The 22,002-nt window shown below is 41.0% G+C and overlaps 1 protein-coding gene across 1 annotated transcript in view; it reads left to right on the top strand.

The window, feature by feature from the left end:
• AACS (acetoacetyl-CoA synthetase) overlaps positions 1–21,719 on the top strand; it is a 37,802-nt gene extending 16,083 nt beyond the window's left edge. Inside the window, exons 6-18 of the mRNA XM_069031371.1 lie at positions 3,507–3,621; positions 4,125–4,206; positions 4,311–4,458; positions 8,496–8,576; positions 9,620–9,744; positions 12,406–12,470; positions 12,648–12,770; positions 14,087–14,200; positions 14,357–14,482; positions 16,015–16,084; positions 16,756–16,814; positions 17,598–17,800; positions 20,399–21,719. Of these exons, the coding sequence (XP_068887472.1) occupies positions 3,507–3,621; positions 4,125–4,206; positions 4,311–4,458; positions 8,496–8,576; positions 9,620–9,744; positions 12,406–12,470; positions 12,648–12,770; positions 14,087–14,200; positions 14,357–14,482; positions 16,015–16,084; positions 16,756–16,814; positions 17,598–17,800; positions 20,399–20,536 (1,449 nt within the window). The 3' untranslated portion in view covers positions 20,537–21,719. The remainder of the gene's footprint in view (positions 1–3,506; positions 3,622–4,124; positions 4,207–4,310; positions 4,459–8,495; positions 8,577–9,619; positions 9,745–12,405; positions 12,471–12,647; positions 12,771–14,086; positions 14,201–14,356; positions 14,483–16,014; positions 16,085–16,755; positions 16,815–17,597; positions 17,801–20,398) is intronic.
• The last annotated feature ends 283 nt before the right edge of the window (positions 21,720–22,002 follow it).

Genomic DNA, 22,002 nt, shown 5'->3' with positions numbered 1-22,002 from the left:
TCAGCTTGGTGATTTGAGTGGCTTTAGCTACTCACTGTTGGGATGTTTTCAGATGGATTCCATGGTCTTGGTGAGCTTATATTTTATTAAATATGATGATGAGCAGCAGTGCAACAGAGTTGTCTGAGGTTTGGCTCTTCTTCCTGAATCCTGCTCCAGGCTGCTTAGCCACACTGGAGTTTCCACACTCCTAAAGTAGTCCCATCCTTTGCCTCCTGTGAGGGTGAACTCAGCACCACCTTGGTTGGTCTTTTCCACAAGGCTTTTTTTGCCCACAGCGAGGAATTTCATGCTAATATCACTAACCTGATTAACTTCTTTTGTCCTAGAAATAAATGCTGTGTGTGAAATCATGACATCCAAACTGATGTGCCCTGGAAGCTTTGGCAATATATTCTGCTTCCTTCAGAAAGATTTTGGGACACATCAACCACACATAAACCACTTCTAAGAGGGGGCATTGAACCTTTCCTCTATCTAAAAGTTTACATAGGAAAAATGTAGTGTTTGTGCATTGCACAGTGCAGAGAGCAATGTTTTTAGATGATACCCTCAATTTCAGTGTTTAACCCCCGTGGCTGGGAAAATGTATGGAGCAGTCCTTCCTGGATTAGCGCTAGAGGGCAGCAGCATTCCATGTTCTTACACTTGGAGGGTGTATCACTGGGGAAAAAAATGATTAAAAAATCATTACAGCATGTAATGATCAATCTGTTCTACAAATATTTTCTGCTTGCTCAGAAAATGATGTATATAATGGTATAGAGTGTTTTCTGTGCAATGTGATTCGATCTCATATGTGGGGGAAGATTGTTCACTTTACTGCATTTCAAAGGACTGGTGTATTTTCTATCCATGTTGGTATGCTGTTTTCAGTGCCCAGCTTTTAGTTTTTTCTGATAGCTTTTTAATGAAACTTGGCCTTGGAGCTGCAGTGCCATCAATATAATTTATTTTCCTTTGACAGTGTGTGTTGGCATGAATTCAAATCCTAAAATCCTGGGGGAAATAAGCAGAGGCCCTCAGAGACATTGGCTTCCACCCTAAGGAAAAGCTCTTCTTCCTTCTGTGAAGTTGCATTAGTCCTGTTAATATAAACAAGGATTTTTGTGCTCGGAGAAATAATGTAGCATTTTCAACATTTAAGTCTAATTGTGTATGTATGTTTTGTGAAGCTCAGAAATGCCACTCCTCAGAACTGCCTACACACTGCAGGCTCTGAATGCCATCCCTCCAAAGTCTTCAAGTGTTGAGGAAGTCTGCTGTCAGAGAAGCACTGAGCTCCCTCCCACGCACAATGCCACTCTTGGCAGCTGCTGCTTCATCTCTCTACTCCCTGTTATCCATTTCCATAAATTAATGGGAAAGCAGTGCTCTGTGGCCTGTGCATGAGAAATGGTTGGGTGTACAAGTTTATAAAGAAGCTCTCCTCCCAGTGAGGAGCCTTTGGTGAGCTCCAGCACAGTCAGTGCAGCTCCGTTCATGGGGCACTGCACAATTTTTTGGACTGAACTAGAAGCTCATGCAATAGAATGAGCCATATCTGCTACACCTGAGCTTTTTGTGGAAGGAATTCCTTGCTGGGCCATCTGGTTGGATTAAAGTTCCAGTGCAGCAATTACATGTTCCATCTGCTTGTATTGCCTTTGTATCATATCAGGCTGCCCTGTGGGATTTGGTCCTGCCAGTGCTAATGAATCTAACTGGGTGTGTTAGCAGATTTGGTAGGACCCTGAGAATTGGAGCCATCTCTGCTTCTGATTCACACTTCTCTTCACATTTGACTCTTCTGTTTAGAGTACCCTTAGTGCTCATTGGTCTTAATTTTTAAACATCAGGCAGCATGGAAATGGGATGTGTGTGCTGTGCTCAGCATGGGGATATGTACACACACATAAATGCACACAGCACGTGTGTGGCTGCTTGGTCTGTTCCTGGAAAGAAGGAGGTATGAGAATATACCCAAGAAGCAGGAAATTTGACTTCATACTCCCTGAGAGAGTAACTGCAATGTATTAGTTAAATCTCCATTTCTGAGTTTGTTAGGGAACACATTAGGGGCTTCTTGAAAACCTCTTCTGTCACCAGAACAGATTCTGGTGATTTTTTTTGTTTTAAAGTAATTGATAAATTTGAATGTCAGTGCATTGTCACTGTATTTTCTTATAAGGTGAACAAGGAAAAGGAAACACATCTTTGATAGGAGGGAAAGCTGTTAAGTGACATTCTCAGCACATACATTTATATTTAGCCATATCCCTGTACCTTACCTGTGGTGTTCAGTGAGCTTTCCTGAGGAGACAGCATGGGGAAATCATCAGGACAGGACTCCTGTCCTTTTGCAGCAGATGTTTTTGCAATGCTGAGCAGCCCAGCTTGGAAAGGAGTTTAACAGAGATGAGTTGATTGTGATGTTTTTGCTTTCATCTTCTGATTTGGTAAGAATTTGTTTTTCATTTTGGCTGCAAAGTAGAGGGCAAAATAGAAACCAGAAGAATAAAGAATGCTGGGAAGAATAAGCAGATGACTCAAGTCTGATTTCTGCAACATGATTTAGGAGATTGTTCTTGAACAGCTAACTGGCAATTTTACAGTATTGTGTAATCTTGTGGTTCTTAATGCTTCAAGTAATGGAGCTAGGGAGGTTTTAAACCTCAGTGTGTTGAGAGCTTTTATTGAAAGGATTTGCTTCTTGCTGTTGAATACAAAAAGATCCATTTCTAGTAGGCTGCTGCATGCAGTGTACATGGAAAAAAGTAAATGCCAGAAGGGTTTTAATCTCAAATAGGGTGATAGCTGTGGTAAACTCCTGAACACAGTGTAAGCTGGAGGAGACACCTGAAAATTTAGCATTTGAATGTGTTGTGCTGCAGAGATTGTAAAGGAGCTGTGGTATCTTTTGTTGGTAATCTGTGGGTGTTCAATATCAATTTATTTTGCTAAAAAACAGTGGTGAGGTTTCCTTTGTTGATGGTGGCCGAGCAAAGCTGTCAGGTCCTGTGAGGGGCCCCCTTACCACATAAATGCATCTCCCCCAAAACTGGTGTTTGTTCCCCCAGCAGCCTTGGGGCATGTGGAGCCCCTTCCTGCAGGTGCAGCCAGGAGTCCTGGGCACCTTCATGGAGATCAAGTGCCCAATTCCTGCTCACATCACAGCTGCTTGTCCTCTTTACATGAGTCTAATCTGACTTGGAGGGTGATTATTTTTTTTTAGATGTTTAGAAAACTTTGTGAGCTTGGCTCTTCCATAAAGGATGTTCTGTGATTTGTGGGGGTTTTATCATTGCTTGATCTGTTTGGGGGTCATGAAATAATTGTTACAAACCTGTTGTGCTTCAGAGATCTTGTGCGAGTGAAAGACAAGCAGGCAGCCTTTTAACAAATCTCCTGTTGCTTGAATTGAAACTTGCTTGAATTGAATTGAAACTTGCATTTAGCACCCCCTGAAGTTTCCTCCTGTAGCAGTTAATGTCATGTTTTTAACACATTTTTCTCTTTGTCCCTAGGGTGTACTGGACAGATTTTCCCAAATTCAGCCTAAGCTCATCTTCTCTGTTGAAGCTGTTATATACAATGGCAAAGAACACAACCACTTGGAAAAGCTGCTGAGGGTGGTAAAAGGTATTTCACTGCATCCCACCTGGTCTGTAGTTCTGTGAGCACTCAGAGCCTGCACTGCCACTGCTTGTTGCTGTCCTTCCTTCTCCACAGTGTCACTGTGGCCACTGAGATTTTCAGAAAAGACCATTCAACTTTTACCCAAATCTGTTCTGTAATTTTAAGTCTTCTGCTTGCTTAACTTTAATAGATCATCAGAAATTACCCAACAGTAGAAGCAGGGGAACAGGGGCTGATCATGGTGTTCTTAAGCTCAAGCAAAGTGCTGCTAAAGACAAATGGGGAGGCATTACAGCACTAAAGCTTGCAGATATACACATAAAAGGCTGGCAGCATTGAGGAAATTACATCTTGGGTAACAATTTAGTCCTCTGGGGTTTCAATACTCAGTGCATCAGAATTATTTCTGTTACTTAGTGCATTACACTGTATGATTCAATCAGGCAGAAAAGACCTTTGGTTATGTAACTGAAGGTAGGAAATAATTCTTTTCTTCCTTCTTCCAGGGCTTCCAGACCTAAAAAAAGTGGTGGTGATTCCATATGTATCTTCAAGAGAAACCATAGATATTTCTAAGATTCCAAACAGGTAATAGGAGCACTACTGGGTACAGAGGTGATCTTATATGTGAACTGGGGTAATGCTTTTAGAAAGTTTTGAAATGTTCATTTTTTTCTCCCCTTCTTATGCAGTGTCTTTTTAGAAGACTTCCTTGCCACTGGGAGAGGAGACCAGGCTCCCCAGCTGGAGTTTGAGCAGCTGCCTTTCAGTCACCCTCTCTTTATCATGTATTCCTCAGGCACCACAGGGGCACCAAAATGCATGGTTCACTCAGCAGGGGTATGTCCTCCCTCCTGGAGCTGCACTGTCTATGCTTAACTGCTTGGGTTACATTTTTTCCTTTAACAATATCCCACTGTGATGTATTTTAAGGAGGAATTGATTGCTGACAGTTTTTCAGTAACTTGCAGTGAACCTTTTTGTTAGTGGCTGTTTGAAAGCAACTGTGGATTGATAAGGATATAAAATACATTGGTTTAGAGGTCAGTGTGGAGACCTTTTGGATTCCAGATGTTTCTTGGAAGCAAGTGCCATTCACAAAAGCACCAGTAGAAGTGGCCTGACTGATACTTGAAGAACAAAAGTCAAAGAACTTGGGTGTTTGCAACTGATTTTTGGACACTGTTAGCTTGAGGCCCATAGGCAGTTTTTGCAGTTTTTATTATCTAGATAATTTTTAACCTTGAACTTTACTTTGTGTTTATCAGTTCAGAGTATGTCATCCTCATCAGTCCTTGTTTTTTAAGGAAGGAGGCTGGGAAGGTTGGTGTCTGAGTGTAGGTTTTGCTTTGTATTGAAACTTTGGTTTAGGCAGTGTCTTGTTGTGGCTAAAGGCAATAGCTGATATTGGTGCCAGAATGCACCTTGCTCACATGCTTTCCACTTGCTATTGATGTTCTAAAGCTCTTAAGGTAGAGGAAGTGACTGCAGCAGTGTTGAGACTTTAATTCTGCTATAATCCTTAATAGAAGGTAGGTTTTTCTTCCATTTAAGGCAGGCAGGATGTGTTGTCTGGGGCATTTGTACCAATGTGTGTAAATGGAACTGCACAACTTTTAGCCAGAGTCCATCATTTCTGCTGTTTGCTCTGCAAGTCAGGATGAGCATCCTGCAGGGCTGGGTGGCCTGAGGGCAGGATCCTTTGATGCTGTGCCCACAGTGTGTGTGTTCTTGCCTCTCTTTGATGGCAAGGACTGGAGGATTTGCCCACAGACAAATCCCCTGCTGCCTGTAAACACTCTGCTTTATATGCTATCAGTAGGAGATCATACCAGGCAGCATGTGATGTACAAAATGGTCCCTTTGGGACACAAATCCAGTGTTTGTGAAGAAGAAAGGAGGTGGATTTTGAAGTTTGACAGCTGTTCTGAAGCTGTGCTGGCTTTAGACTGGTTAAGTACTTGCAGAGGTGGATTAGCAAAAACAGGACAGGTATTTTGTTCAGTGATAGGTGATAAACAGTAGAGATGAAAAATAGCTGTAGATCAGACAATAGGACTTTTCTCTTGCAAAAGCTCTTGCTTTTCCCATGTTACCTGTGTTAGCTTGCCCTGAATCATGACTCTGCTCTCCAGCTGAATCATGCACAGAGCTACCTTAAAGTTTAGGTCCAGACTACTCATCCTTGCTGGGGAGGAGAGCAGGTGATGGATGGATGGATGAATAAGATCTGTTGTTTGTGAGGGTTCTGTTCACACCAAGCAGCTCTGTAGTGGTGCAGGGTGATTTCTTTCTGGTGCTAACACCTGTGGACTACAAGCAAATTGCTGCATTAGGAACCTCAGTGTTGGCATCCATTGTAAGTCAGTTTGAGTAGGGCCTACACCAAGTCCATGCAAATAAATTCTTAGATGTCTTTTACACATCTGATTGGGTTTGTCTGTTTGTTCTTGGCTTAATTTTGTTTCCACTGGAATTTATAGGATGATTCACGTTGATTTGATTTTAAAAAAAGCAGAATTAGCCTACTGTCTTTGTTTTATTTTCCAGCCTTAGATTAAACCAAGTTTGTTTTTGGTAGTGAAAACAGCAAGAAGAGATGACATTTTGGTGAAGAGATTTCAATTATTGCTTATTTATAGTGTGCTTCAATGCTGTTTTGTTACTGTACTATTTTAGATGCCAATAGGCAGCTTACTTCAAATTCACAACTCATTTATCTAATTGTGCAGTATGTTTCTGGTCTGTTTTCTTGCTACACAGGGAAATGACATACATAAATAAAGGAAATTAAGCCAGGTCACGGGAGATGATTTAAAAAATGGTGGCTCAGAGGAGTAGGCTTTTTTTTTTTTTATCCTGGAAGCAGAGCTGTATGGTTTTGGCCACTTGGGTGTGCTACAGAAAGATGTTAGTAATTGTTATTCTTTAGTCCTAAAAGCATTGGTTCTTCTTGCCTCATTCATATCAGCCCCCTTTCAGTTGTTCCATGTTCCCAGCCATCTAAGGAGAGAATTTTGGGGTAAAATCCTCTTCAGAGTTCATGTCTGTCCATCTCAAGGACTTGCAAGGCTTGAGCTTAAACCTCTGCACTGCTGCAGAGTCCTTGTGTAGCTGCAGGCAAATCGCTCTCCCTGAACACTGATGGAGAACACTGCTGCTTTGAGGGCAGCCCTGAAGCTGCTCCTGGCTCTCTCAGCTCTCTAAGTGCTTAGCACTGGTCCCTCCTGGGCTGTGCTGGGGCTCAGGAGCAGCTGTGCCTGCTGGTTTTTAACACTCCAGATGCTCAGCCCTGTGCTGGTCCTGAGGAGGACAAGCAGACCAGGGAGTTTTATCAGCTGCCAGATCTGTTGTGAAATGATAAATGCTTGGGGTTTATTTGGAGGGTTGTAAAAGTCCTATAAATAAACAAGTCCTATAAATGAACTCGAGAGAGAGCATTTTGGTCTGTGAGTTCTTTAGAACAGCTCTGCCTTTTCCCAGAGTCCCTTTGTTTCCAGCCTGAGATGTACCAGGTTTTGCAGGGAAATTGTTCATAGCCTGTACCTAAAGTCATTGTTAAAATTCCCCTTTTGATTCCAAAACTGAAGTAGCAAAAACTAAATGAAAGAAAAAAGAAAACCAATATTTATTTTAATTGAGTATTACTTTCGATTTTGCTATTTTGTGTGGCTCTTTCAGAATCTCCTGCAGGGACAATGTGCTTTCCTTTATAAATGCAGTAATTATGCTAACACCTGCAATTCCTTTGGCAACCTTACCAATTCAGTTCGACACAGTGTTTGTAAATGCCGATTTTTGGGGTGATTTTCGGCTGTAGAGGATGGTAGCTGTAGCTAGATGGCAGCGTTGTGACAGCTGAAGGTGATCAAACAGCAGTAGGTGAATTCAGACCTGGTTCCTTTGAGCAGTGAAGTGAAAATAAGATTTACTCCTTTATTTTTATTTAATGTTTTCTGCTTTTTCTCCCGAAGCGTGTGCCAGTTTTATGACTCTCCTTTTTCATTTCGAATGTTTATCTGTAATCTGTTTTCTTTCAGTGTAAATCTTGTTTCATGCTTATGAGGCTCTTAATAGTTTCACTATGACTCCTTGCATAAATGCAAAAACCATTTTTTATTTTAACATTGGCTACATTAATTTGTCACTGCAGTGAAGTGACTTAATGAAGTAGTCTGTAAATTTATTTATCCTAGCAAGTTATGCTTTAATGATAATCAGGAAGGTGATTTAGCAGCACTTCCAACAAAAGGAAGTAATACATTTAAGGGCATTATTAATATTGATGCTCTGAGCAGTGAGACATTTCACATTTCTAGTCACTCCAGTGTTTACAGGAGATCTGTATTGTCAAGTCTTTTGTCTCCTAGATGTTAATAGATAAGATAATTTGGATACATAGTGCTAATGTTTAGCAGCTGCTGCAGTTTATAGCAGCTCTCAGTCCTTCACTCCTCCCACTGCCCAAATACACTGACAATGAAACTGTCAAAGGGCTTCTCTTGGAAAATCTGACTGGTGAAAGCCTGCTGTTAAAATGAGGGTCTGCATGGAGCACTCTGCAACTCTGATGGCTGTGGGGAGTTGGAAGGGAAGGAAGTTGTTTATTCCATGGATTAAAAGTGATGTGCAGTGGGAATTGCTGAGGTCTAATGAGAGAGGCTGAAAAGTTATGTGAGAAAATGGAGAATGCAATTGCTGCTGCTGTTAGATAGGCCCTGGGATTTACTTCAGTTGTAGTTAAAGGAAATACTTGCTTTAATCCTGTACATGCTGCAAGGTATTGACTATGTTAGTATTTTAAAAGTCTTAATGTGCTGTCAGTGTCTTGCTTTTCATTTATGTGATTCTGTATTTTCCTTTCCCTGTTTTTCCAGGGCACCCTAATACAGCACCTGAAGGAACACATCCTTCATGGCAACATGACCAGCAGTGATGTGATTATGTACTACACAACGGCAAGTGGGGCTTAAGGCATTGTTAAAAACACTGAAATATATTTTCCCTATAAAGATGGGACAGCTTTTCTTACAAATCCACAAGTACCTTTCTTTGTGTGGTTTTTTTTTTTTACTGCAAGGGTTTGTCCTATCTGAGTTTAAAAAAATCAGGTGAAATAATAAAATGCAACAGGGACCTTTTCTGATGAAAGGTCAAACCCGTGTTAAATGTTTCTGACCCAGCTGGTGAGGAAAATGGATTGATTTTTAGTCTCTTAGGTTTATTGATCAAGCTGCCTCATCAATATCACCTACAAATCAGATTCCACCTTCCTGCAGGGCTAGGTCATACTGAAGATGAGAATTTCAGTCATGTCTCTGTTTTGGTTGTGAGGAAAGAAGCTGCCCAGCTCTAAGCTTCACCTCATCTGTGTGGAGTTCAGTTATGTGGTAGGGGTGTTTTTTCCAATGCTGGGATTAAAAAAAAAAGATTCCTAAGACTTCTGTGACTGTAGCAGTTTGAGAAGGCTGATGTCTTTCCTCATGAGTTCCTTTCTGAACTTTAACATGACTAGTCAGCTTGGAATGTCTCCACGGAGGGATCATGGTAATTGCCTTGTCTCAAAGTTATCCTGTCTCCTGACTCGTGCTTTAAAGCTGTGTGTGCAGGGAGGCATGGAATCCCCATCTCATTAGGTGTTTGTAGGGATCAGTTAGATGAACATCCATCAGGAACATGCAGCTGATGCAGTCTTGGGACAGGTGGGAGGATGAGCAGAGCTTCAGCCTTATTTGCTGGGGCTTAGATAATATGGTCAGACAAAATCAGTGGTGTGGGTTTAACAGCAGGAGAACTTCAGGCAAGGGAAGTGGTGGCACCTCTTGCATGAGGACAGGGATTGTGCTTTGGTCCAGCTTCTGCCAAGATCTGCACCAGTCCCTCCTTGTAGAGTTACCTGTAGCCCCTGTGCCAGCAGGCAGCACTGCTGGTGCTGTGCTGGAGCTGCCAGGACTGCAGGCAGTGAGCTGACAAACTCATGGAGGCTTCTTCTCTCCTCCAGATTGGCTGGATGATGTGGAATTGGCTGGTGACTGCACTTGCTACAGGAGCTTCAGTGGTCCTGTATGATGGATCTCCTTTAATTCCTTCACCAAATGTGCTCTGGGACCTGACTGACAGACTAGGGTATGTATCCAGGATTAAATAAAGGGTGATGGCATTGACTCCTGTCACAGTGACCCAAGCAACCTCACTGATGTTGTTCTCTTGGTCAGGAACTCACACACAGCGTGACACAGTTTATCTTTTGGCTCAGCCTTGAGTGGAACTGCTCTTAAAAATTTGTACTAAAACATTTTTAGAGAGAGCAGGAGAGACAAAGAGCTGATTGTTTCAAATTTGAGTCAGGTATTAGAATTCCAGGCAAACAAAGACTTTTGGTTCAATAGTTTTCAAGAGCAGCCTTTTCAAAAGGCAGTAATTGGGAGCAACCTGAAGAGCAATTTCTCAGCACACTCAGAACTTAGTAAATAAGAACTCTTTTTTCAAGCAGCTCAACATAAGATTTTAATATAGAACTTTGACTTAAAGACATAAATTGACTGGAAAGGCTCAGCAGGGTTGCTTATATTTTCATATTTTGCTTTTTAATCTATAATGCCTAATTCATGCTGATAAGCCATTCAGTAATTGTTTTATGCCATTTTTTTGTGCCTGAAAATGTTCACAGCACCCTTTCTTGAAGCCTAGAGAAATGGCAGGTAGCAGAGAAACAGCTGTAAAACCCTGCAATTGCATTTAGCTTTGTATACTTTGTTAAACTTTGATTTTTTGGATTTGTTTTGTAACGTTCCTATTTTGCCAGCTGGATGTAAGTAGAAGATTTCAATTTTAATACCAGTAAAACAAGTGTCATTTTTAATTGGTAATTAAAATTGTTTGTGGTGGAAAGTGGATGACAAAAGATTCACTTTCTGACTCTGCACAATTAATAATTTAAACTTCACTTGTCTTTTGTGGCATGTAATATTTAAAGACTGACATTTTGTCTCTGGCTATTATAACTGAAACTTAATGCCAAGTTAAAATGCTTCCAGTAAAAAAAAAAAAGCACAAAAGAAACCCACAAACTTCAGCCATGCTTCACCCCACAAAGAAACCCTGGTAGAACAACAGGCAAAAAAATGAGAATTGAGAAAAAAACCCCAGCTTATTTTTAAGCATTGTTTCCACATGCCAAAAGCAAGTGAAGATAAATGTGTCTGCATGTCTCACTTTTGTAATCTGGCGCTAAAAGCGGTGGCCATCTGGGTGCTGCTTCATCATGCAGTCTGTTCCCAGCTCACTCATATGTTAAATATGTTAAAAAAAAAAGCTTCAACATGTGAAGACTACCTTATTCTCTGAAGATACACCACACTTCCTTCAGAGAGCATATTCTCAGGGTATCATCAGGGTATCTCATCCTGCGTGGCAAGAATGACTCAAGTGGACATCCATTAATGATCTGTGCAAGGGAATTGGGGGATGGTGACTAAATGCAGTTATGTAGCATTTGGAAGGAAATAATTGGAGATTTGGCTCTACATGTGCTGTAGAGGAAGTGTCAAAGAGCTTAAAATAGAGAAGCATTTTGTATTCTAATGTAAAATAAGCACTGATTTGAGGCATGGAAGGAAAGTGAGATGTTACACAAGAGTAAAAATAGTTCACATGGTTGAGGTACAGGGTAACTGAGGAGCTGTGGGCTCTTGTGGTGGAAGGTTCCCTGCTCATGGCAGGGGTTGGAACTCGATGATCTTTAAGGTTCCTTCCAGTCCAAACCATTTTGTGCCTCTCTGGTGCACTTCCCATGTGCCTGATAAATTGCTCTATGCACTGATGTTTGTGCAAGGAGCCTGTTCTACCTGAGAGGGGAGTCTTCCACCAGAATGGCAAAGGAAGATGTCCCCTTCTGGGAGTGCTGAAATATCCCCCTCTCTTTGCCTGGAACAGTCTCCTACCTTCCATCCTGCCTTTGGAGTAAAAGCCGACCTGGCAGGATCTTATTTAAGCTCTGCTGGTGTTGGTATTGCCCATGCTCTGCACTCAGGCTGTGTCCCTTATCCTCATCTATCTCTGGGCATTTTCTTGAGTTTATTGCTGTAATGTAAAGTGAATCAGTAGAAGGCAGGTAAGAGGATTTCCTGACTGTCAGCAGCAGCATTAAACTGGCACTTCCATTGACAGATGGAAGAAACACAGCCTTTGTTTCAAGTTTTAATTCTGCTATTGTATTGAAGAGCTCTAAATACACCTTACAAGGGCAGGATTGAATTGTTCAGTTGGGCCAAGTTTCCTGTTGATTTAGGCATGGGCAGCTCAAGCTTTCACCAGTGAAAACTGAACAGGTGTGTCCAGAAAATCTGTGGTTGCTGTCCCAGAGTAAAGTAATTTTTGTCAAACTGTGCCCTGAAATGGCAAAGCTCTTCTGTGTAAGAGTGCACCAAGGCACTCTTGGAAAATTATGGCCCATTAATCAAGTAAGCATTGTAACATGCTGTGATGCCTTTGGAGCAGCTACAAATTCCTGTAAATGTGAATGTCTTTGTGAGATGGGAAAGCTCTGCTTAATATTTAAAGATAGAGTTAAAAGTTTCAGAGCTGCAGAGATGACATGTGATTGGACTGATTTTGATAGTTCAAAAGGATGTGCCTTGCACTTAGAAAGCTTTAAGAGGCTGCATTGTTTGTCTAATCCACATACAGAGTGTGTAACAGCCTCTGCTTACTGCAGTGGGAATTGCAGGTCTTTAGAATCTTAGCGTATTTAAATATGCAAAACATGTAAACTTTTTTTCCCTCTAGGATCACCATCCTTGGAACGGGTGCAAAGTGGCTGGCTGTGCTGGAACAGAAAAATTTAAAACCATGTAAGCTTCAAAAAGCTGGTGAATCCCTTCTGTCCTCCCTCCTACCTTTCTTCTCCTGGTTCTGGCTCCCTATCTTGTTGCAGTCCTTTATGTAATTATTCTGGATTGTGGTGACAAATAGCTCCAAACACTTGTAAAAACTCTGCCTTAACCCGTGTTGATTTTCTCCTTTTTAAGGTGAAACACACAATCTCCAAACACTCCACACTATCCTGTCTACAGGATCACCTCTCAAATCTCAAAGCTATGAGTATGTCTACAAACACATAAAAAGCAGTGTCCTCCTGGGATCCATTTCAGGTGAGGCTTTTATGCTGCAGCATCCCAGTAATTCTCTGACTGCCTGTGCAGTTCCTTCCTTCTTGTCTGTGCTGTGTGTTTGGGAAGCTTAGGCCTTTGGATCATTTGGGATTGGTTATAGTTAAACTGGAATGAGCTGTCTTTTTAGTGCTGAGGTTCTGCTGCATAATTCACTGTGCCATAATGAAATTCCATTGCCATAAAGGCACTCTGAAGTGTTTTTGGTGGATGTTTTGGATTTTAAGTATGATCATTTATTTTGACTGGCTGTCCTTAGGGGTGGCAGGGTGAGATCAAGCAATGATTATTAACCTACAGAACATACTGTTCTGCAAATAGCTGACTTTAGCAGAAAATACCTCTTGGATAGTTCCCGTTTCAGTTCTTTTGTGCCAAGTAATTGGCACTGCAGACAAGATTTTTTTTTTTGTAGATTATATAATTAGAGAAATATCAAGCCCTCATGCTGTGCAGTTTGTTGTGAGCAGTGCTAGCTGAGGCAACTTCTGGTCACATAAGGTCCACCACAGCACTCCTCATTTTGCTTTGTAACAAGGACTGACTTTTTCAAAGGGCTTTTTAACTCAGTTTGATTTTTAAAATATAACTATTCTGCTACTGAAGTTATCTCAGACTCTGGGCTCAGTGAGAGTAGTGCTGAATCTAGAACTTGTTACTACAGACATTAATAGACTCAAATGCAGAAGCCTATTCTTGAGAAAAGCTAACGTGATTGATTTATGTCTTAATTCTCTTCCATGAAGTCCTAGAAAGACTATAAATATTGCAGTTAAGTAAGCAGTTTGACAGTATCTGTTTTTCTTAAGATAACTGTTCATCCTGAAGGCCTGCCTCCCCTCCTCCCATGCTGATAAAGTATAAAAGCTAAGTAAATGTTGAGTGGAATAGCTTGACTGGTTACTTTAAACTAATGAAAACAAACAAGAGAATGTTTCTAAGTAATTCTGTAAATATCTGAAGTCTGTAAAGTAGGGCCTGTTTATTTTCTCTCTCCTATAAATGGAAATTTCCTTAAATGAGATTAAAGAGACTGTTGAAAGGAGAAAAGTTACGCCTTAAGGGACAGTTCTGCATGAAAGGAATACACGTATGACAAGATACATAAAGTAAGGAAGAAAACCTTTTAATAAAAGTCACAGCATCCTAGATAATGCTGTTTGTTCTATGCTGCTTAGTGTGGATCAGAAGCCTTTGGCAAAGGTTGGCAGTTGGCTGTTTCAGAGTTCCTATGTAGTTGTCATGTTTGCTTTTTCCAAGAAATACTGCGTATTCTAAATGGATTTCTTTTATTGTAGGTGGAACAGATATAATTTCATGTTTCATGGGTCACAATGTTACAGTTCCAGTTTACAAAGGAGAAATTCAGGCCAGGAATCTTGGAATGGCTGTAGAAGCTTGGAATGATGAAGGTAGCTATGATCCAAAATACTGTGCACACTTAAGATCATCTAGCTACTGTATTTTCTAACTTCAACAAAAAGTAATAAGTGTAGATGCTCTTTGCTTTGTTATTCTGTTATTTACAGAAAGGAAATGTGGAAAATACCTCTTTTTTTTGTCAACAGGAAAACCAGTTTGGGGTGAAAGTGGAGAGCTGGTTTGTACCAAGCCTATTCCCTGTCAGCCCACGCACTTCTGGAACGATGAGAATGGAAGCAAATACAGAAAGGCTTATTTTTCAAAATTCCCAGGTATGTAATGAAGGGCTTTGGATGATGCAGGTTGGAAGGGAAGGCACAGGCTTATTTGCTGCTACCCAATGACAGCCACAGGTGCAGCTTTGAGTCCCTATTTCCAGGGTGAGAACTCCACGGTGTTTCATAATATCTCCCTCTGTTTTCTTGTGCTTTGTTTGGACAGAGATCCAAATAAAACCGGTAAGGATCTCTGCAAAGCTCTAATCTCGTTTTGCTGCTGCTCTCACGAGGCAGATCTGCCTGTCAGAGTCTGCAGTGCAGGCGCAGTGCTTGGCACGGGTGGGAAATGGAAGTGCTGAATAGGTCAGGTAGCAATCAGCTATTAATGAGTGCTGCTGCACCTCTGCCAGGCTGCTCCTGCCTGGCTACAGGAGTGAATCCCAAGGGGAAAGTGCTGAGCTGCTACCTCATTAGCATGAGGATTAAATATATATTAAGTATATGCTGCCTCAGACATGCATATTGTGCATCCTTAGCCTTCTACAGAATAAAGGCACTTGTGGGCCAGAGGCTTTTGGTAACTGTGGAGGACTCTGCTCATCCAGGGCTTTTCCTTATGTGGCACAACAATGCCAAAATCCCTGGTGCCTCTAGGGCAGGGATATTAAGGAGCAGGATCTCCAGCTGCTGTTTTTCAGATGTGGAAACTTTTTTTTTTTTAATAACTAGCAGCAATACAGAGTCAACTCACAAGAAAAATCAGGATGTGCAGCAGGAGATAATCATACAGGAAAACTGAGGAATGTCAAAGTTGCAGTCTGCATGTAAGCCTGACAGCAGTAAATAGAGAAAAAAATAATCTGTGTGACAGTTTTAAGACTGAAATCACTGAGATTGTCTGGAACCCTTTTCTGTCTTTCCTTGTAAATGGGCTTGAGATTGTAACAGTTAAGTTAAAAAATGGTCTTATGTGCAAATAATTGAGGTTGGTATTTTTCCTTAGAAAAACTTGAGTAGAATTGGGTTGTACTTCTGCTTTTGGCAGCCTGCTGTGGCAGTATCAATCTTAAATAATAATGGAAAGTCAAACCTGATTTTGCATTAACACAAATCAAGAACAGTATGCACAGAAGCTCCCTAGGGAGTTGTTGATACATATTACACAACCCCAGGAAGCTTCTTTTATAGAATTGTGCATAATAAAAAAATGGATCAAGAAAGACAATGAATCAAGGTGGGAATGTTGTTACTTTTGTGGGAGATGCTTTCAGTAATTCAACATGTGGTGTTCAGAGCAGCTATTCACTGGGTTTGTAAGGAATGCTGTGTAGTCATGCAAACAAGCAATCAGAAGATAACCTGGGGTTTGATCCTAATTTCTGAGCTGCCCCTTGGTGTGCTGGTTCTTTATAATAAATGTAGTGTGGATTGTTTGAGGAGTTCAGTACTGTCACCCTGGCTGTGGGCAGTTCTCAGTGGGTATCTGTTGTATTTCTGTGTATTTCACTCAGTTAATGCCAGTTCAGTGTCTGCTGTGACTGGATGAAGAAGAAACCAGCTGCTTAACCTTTGCCATTCCCCACCAGGTGTTTGGGCCCACGGTGATTACTGCAAAATTAATCCCAAGACTGGAGGAATTGTCATGCTGGGTCGCAGGTACAGTGTTCTGGTGGAAGTGTTTAAAGTAAAGAGGTGTTAAAACTTGCAGTCTTTCACCTAGGAATAAATGTACACCATTCTGTCACCCTTGTTAGCTTTATATTTTTATTAAATCCCATATTGTGGATTTCAACCCTCAATTAATCAGAGCAGCTGGATTTGAGGGAAGGGAGCTCATTTTGAGGTTCTACCCCAGTTCTGTATTTATGAACACAAGGCAGTACTGGGCTGGGTTTTGTGTTCCATGGTTCATAATGGTCACAGGAGTTCAGATTGAGAGTGCAGCACATTCAAGGTGGTGAATTGGGGAACTTGTTTTGTGGTCCTGGCTTTGCCATCATCTTGTTTTACAGCAAAACTTCATTACAGAAGGTATTTAGTTGTGCCTCTGTCAGTGATCAGACATTCAAGATCACAATTGGGACTGAGTTTACTGCTTGCATTTCAAAGTTGTTGTTTTCACCAAAGTTGAGTGAATTAATGTTGCTGTTCTCTGTACAGATTCATTCTAATGAGTAAAATGCCTTTTTGACTCAATTCTCTTACAATTCTGTTTCTAATGTGGTTTTGCTTTCACTAGAGAGACTTGGTTAATTGCATCAATTTTTCCTCTTCATCAAGCTGTAATCACACTTTAATGTTTCTTTGTTTGTCTGTGATTTTTTCAGTGATGGTACATTAAATCCAAATGGAGTAAGATTTGGAAGTTCTGAAATCTATAACATAGGTATGAAATCAACTTTCCACCTCTTCCAGCTATGACATTGTTGCCTTAAATCTGAAATTTAAGCATTATAAAGGTGATGGAAGGATTAAGTAAGAACAAACTTGCTGTTTGTCAAATGAGACAGTGCAGAGTATATTAGTATCAGTAAAATTTGATTTTGTACACTTGAAACTGCTTGCTTTCCTGAAGTATCTGTAGGGTGGGAGATGACTCATTGGGATATACAAAAGCAACATTTTATGGAGCAGGTTTTTTCTTTCTTCCCTAACTTGTCAGGCTTTTCTTTTTCCCCTAAAGGCAAGCCCCTGACACTGTTTTTGTTGTACCTTTCCTGATAATTAGGAGTAGTTCTTGAGCTTGTGCTTTGTATTTCAAAGACTGTGTTGTGACAGGTGGGGAAACTGTCCCTGCAAAGGTGCTAATCTGAGATTTGAGGACCTGTTGCCTTCCTGTTCTCATGACACCAGGCACTTTCAGTGTCCTGTCTGCTGCAGTGGGGCCCGTGAAGAAAGCCAGAGAAAATGGTTTAGTGCAAAACCTTGTTACCGATTGCAAAAGTAATAGCAAAATTGTTATGAACCTAAATGGTCCTTAAACCTGGATTTTCACATAAGAGTTAAAATTCCAGAGCCAACAGAGGTGAGGCTCAGTGCAGGATACCCCGGGCAGGGTCTGTTTGCCTTTGCCCGTGCAGGGGAGGTGATTTTTGTTCGGTACGACCACAAAAACCGCGCGTCCGGAACGATCCACCGAGCCAAGTGCTAACGAGGACTCCATTTGCAGTGGAAGCCTTTGAGGAGGTGTCTGACAGCCTGTGCGTCCCTCAGTACAACAAGGACGGGGAGGAGAGGGTGATCCTGTTCCTGAAGATGGCCTCCAGCCACGCCTTCAGCCGCAGCCTGGTGAAGCGCATCCAGGACGCGATCCGCGCCGCGCTCTCCGCCAGGCACGTCCCCAGCCTCATCCTGGAAACCAAAGGCATCCCGGTATGGCAGGAGAACGGCTGCCTACTGTTTTCTTTGTCACCTTGAATAGTAATTAAGGAGCAGTTGTCACTGCTCTTCAAACCCACATACATGGAAATTTTAGCATCTCAAAAGTGTATTCGGGCTTTATAAATAGTTTGTCTATGTTGCCTAGCAACATCTTTTCATCTCCTCTTCAGCTAAGTGTGTTTTTTGTTTTTTAAATGGGTTGCACTTTCTCAGTAATATGTACTTAAGCCCCTTAAAAGAAGATATTAAAAAGGTAATTCAACTTTAGCTTTTCTGGCTATCTGTAAGCATATCTTGGTTTTATTTTCCTGTTATGAGTGACATTCTTAGGAAAGCTGAGAGCACTCAGCAAATTCAGAAAATCACTTTGTAAACCAATTCACTTTTACATCTGTTTAGCCACTTAAATGTAGCTCTACTGCCTTAACTGTAACAGTAATTAAAATGAAATTGTTGTGCTTATTCAGGGGGAGAAATCTGTGTAGCTAAAGGTTCTGCATGCTCAGTCTTTTGGAGCTGTGTTCTGCTAGAGCTCTTTGTATGAACTCTTCAGGTGGAGTGTCTGGTTTTATAGGCCTCTCTGATGTTACAGCCTCCTCAATGACTCTGAGCAGCAGAATGGGGATGCAGAGTGTGGTTTTCCCAAGTCTATTTGCACAAAGACTTGAGTGTGTCTAGAGAAAACACTTGGGACTTCAGAGCCATCATTCGATGCTGATACCCTGTTACTCCCAGTGTAGGCTTCCACGTGGAAGTGCTGTAGGGTTCAGGACTACTCTCTGTGGTCCACAGAGGGACCTGGTCCTGACCTGATGAGTTTTTTTGTTTCAGGATGCTGTTGGCAGATAGTTCCTGGCTCAAAATGTCTTCCTTGCATGAGTGTAGAATCCCCTGAAGTTCCCATTTTCTGGGCTGTAACTCAGCTCCTGCATGGAGTGTTGAACTTGTGGACTGTGTGAATCACCTGAATGTACAGCAGGGAGGTGTTTGGGATGGGCTGCCCCTCGGGAGAGCCTGCTTAGATCATTAATTAGGTCACCCATTGACTGAATTGAGTGAGTTTTAATTACCTTTCAGATAAATGTGCCAGTGGTAAAGTGATAGAAGCCTGTCTCCCATCTTTAAAAGTTTTGATTGGAAGGGAAACTGCCTATTTTCTGCTACTTTCAGAAATGTGTTTGAATCCTCATCTGAAAATACAATCTGATCCTGGCACTGTACTCTGGTAGAAACAGTACAGCTATGCTGAGGTGATTGAGTAACACAAAGCATGGTTTTAATAGGATATTCAGGTCTCAAAAAACATAGTATGAATCTGTCTAGTTCTGTCCTGACCACATAAACACTCTGGCAATCATCCACAGGATTTAGTGATTAAAGTAAACTAATTTACTTTGAACAGCCTGATCTTTTTTAAAGGGGGGAGTTCCCTTGCAGGCCATTGAGCTGTTCTGGTTTCTGGGCTCTTGTGAAAATTAGGTTGCTACTCATTGAGAAGAGATAGAAGTGATTGATTAAGGAGGGCAGGGTTACACATGACTTCAGCAGATCTAATAAGGAAAGGTTTGATTTGTTTTTTTTTTGTATCAAGACAGTATTGCAAGAGTGTGGTGAGGGTTTTCTCACCTGGCTCTGAATGGTCTCCAGTGATGAATGGTGGTGCCTGGAGCTGAGGAGTTTCAGTGGCTTTGGAGGGCAGGACCAGCCTGGGTTCCTCCATGAGCAGATTGGGCAGTGAAGCAGGTGGGGTCCTGTTCCCAGAGCAGGCAGACAGCACTGAGGAGGGATTTGTGTGTCAGCTCCTCAAAGGTGCCATCCCCAAAATGTCTCAGTGGTACCAGCACGAGGAAGGGGCTTGTAAAGCCTTGGTGCCTCCAAAAGCAGAGATCACCCAAATGGGCCTTGGCTGTGTCTGTTCACACTGGAGTAGATCCTCCTTACTGTGTCAGAAGTTACTGCTCTGATCTCAAGAGAAGAATTAGGGGTTTTTTTCCTGCAGTGTCCTTACTTTGAGTCACCCAGTGTAATAGAATTTGTGTGATTCATAAGCGGAGGTGAAGCCTCTGTTGGTTACAGTTTATTTTATTTGTTACGGTTTCTTTTGAAACATTTAACTGTAGAGGATGGCTTAAGCCCAGAGTTTCACTTCACCCTTTTAGAAGAACTGTCCATTTCAGATAAGAAAATCATGATTTTTTTCTCCCAAAACCCAGTGCAGTTAGGCTTTGTTCTTTGAGCCCACCCTTAAAAAATTAAAAATTGTTTGAAAATGGAATGTGTCAGAACATAAAACCAAACATTTTTAGTGTTTATACCATAATTCTGATCTAGTTTTGTTGTTTTATATTGGAGCTTGATCGTGTTCTCACAGAATTGCCAGTAGGAGTAATAAACTGACACAAACTCTTTGAATTCTACCTACTCTTCAAGTGATTTTCAGAAGAAAGTGCTTCAAGTGTAACAAAAGAGAAGGCATTCTGCTAAATTTTGATAGAGTTCTGGAATTGATGGGGGGTTTCATGAATATTTGCATAAAGCTACTACATGAAAAAAAAATGTAATTTTATCTTTGCTGGTTTTGTTTTTCAGTATACAGTAAATGGGAAGAAAGTGGAAGTAGCTGTGAAGCAAATAATTGCAGGGAAAGAAGTTGAGCAGCGGGGAGCTTTCTCAAACCCAGAGGCTTTGGACCTGTACCAAAATATTCCTGAGCTTCAAGACTATTAAAGTCACTTGTCTGGGGGTTTTATTTTTTTGTGACTGTCTTTGTTCTGTATTTGTTTTGTATATACCAATACTGTATGTAAAGAAAAAGCTCTATTTAATACCAGTGGTTCTTTTAAAAGGAAAAAAAATACTTCATGAAGTGCATTATGAAAGGCTTGGGTAAAGCTTAGCTCCCTTTTATTGGTTAAATATGCCATATATTTTGGAGGTTTTTTCCAGCCTGGAGGGAGAAACCTGCCTGTTTTGATTTTTATTTATATGAGTGCATCTTTTCTGGTTAGATTTACATCAGCAGCCCATCAAATGGGAGCACCAATAGTTGCAGATAGAATATTTCTTTCATAAAATGTTTTCTTTCTTTTTTTTTTTTAACTGGATTTTTAACAACATTTTGCAATCCATGTGTTTGTTCCCTGTAAGGAATACATGGCAGTTTTAACCCCTTGACCCTGAAACATGCAAGTGTTCTCTGTGTAGTGTGCATTAAGATGTTTTTATAAAGCCAAATCATAATGCACTAAACCCATTTGACCTGACTCAGAATAATTTCAGTCTTGAAGTCTCTCATGGTACCTTTGAGGGTAATTGCTGCTTCATTTTGTGCCGTACCCTTCTCATTGTTTTAAGCTGTTGGCTGAGAGGCTTCTGGGGGCTCAGAAGGTGAAGGGAGCAGTTGCCTCCTCCTTATTCCTGGGGTAACTCCAGGTTATTTCCATGGAATTTTCTGTCGTTGCTCTGGATTAACATAATTACAGTTGAGGAAGATGTTTAGCAAAATGTTCCTTGGTTGAAGTCCTTTATTGGCTCTAAGGTTAGCTGAGGAATTCCAGTGTGTTTTCTTTATTAAAAGCTGATGGGTTTTGTAACCTTTTTTTACTAAATGTCATGTTGAGAGTGAGAGACCCCTTTTCTAGGTCTGTAACCCTCCAGTTTATAAAGGGAAAAATACTGTAATTTAAAAACTGAGCTTGCTAAAACAGTGAAATGGAAGCACTAAAGTGTTTTGTTTTTCATAAAATACAGTTGCAGTAGTTGTACCAACCCTCTGGCATTCAGTGTCTCCTGCACTATTTGAATTTTGTGGGTGAAATATTATTGTACTTACAATTGTGTTGAATGCATTCAGCATTGATAAAGAGTTAATTAAAAGAAATAAATTCTTTATATATATAATTATATATTACATCTCTAAGCTGTTACTGTCTTTATTTTCCTTTTAACTGGGTGTCATGAAATAATTTTTAGATTAGTTTGTTACTGATTTAATGGGTTTAATCCAAGGGCAGCTGAGTACAAAACTTTCTGTGCTGGTACTTTCTCTACTGTACCAAGTCAGGCCATGCTGCTGTGATAAGATAAATACCAAGCACCCATTAGAAAAGTATAAAATGGAGCTACCAAGCTGCCAATAACCTATGATTAAAAGTACTTTTAAATTCCTTCCCCTCCTGGCTTGCTATATATAA

This window comes from Aphelocoma coerulescens, chromosome 15 (genome assembly GCF_041296385.1).
Source record: "Aphelocoma coerulescens isolate FSJ_1873_10779 chromosome 15, UR_Acoe_1.0, whole genome shotgun sequence".
NCBI classification, from domain to species: domain Eukaryota; kingdom Metazoa; phylum Chordata; class Aves; order Passeriformes; family Corvidae; genus Aphelocoma; species Aphelocoma coerulescens.
Note: the sequence above shows the minus strand (reverse complement) of the source record. Positions and strands in the feature narration are given on the sequence as shown.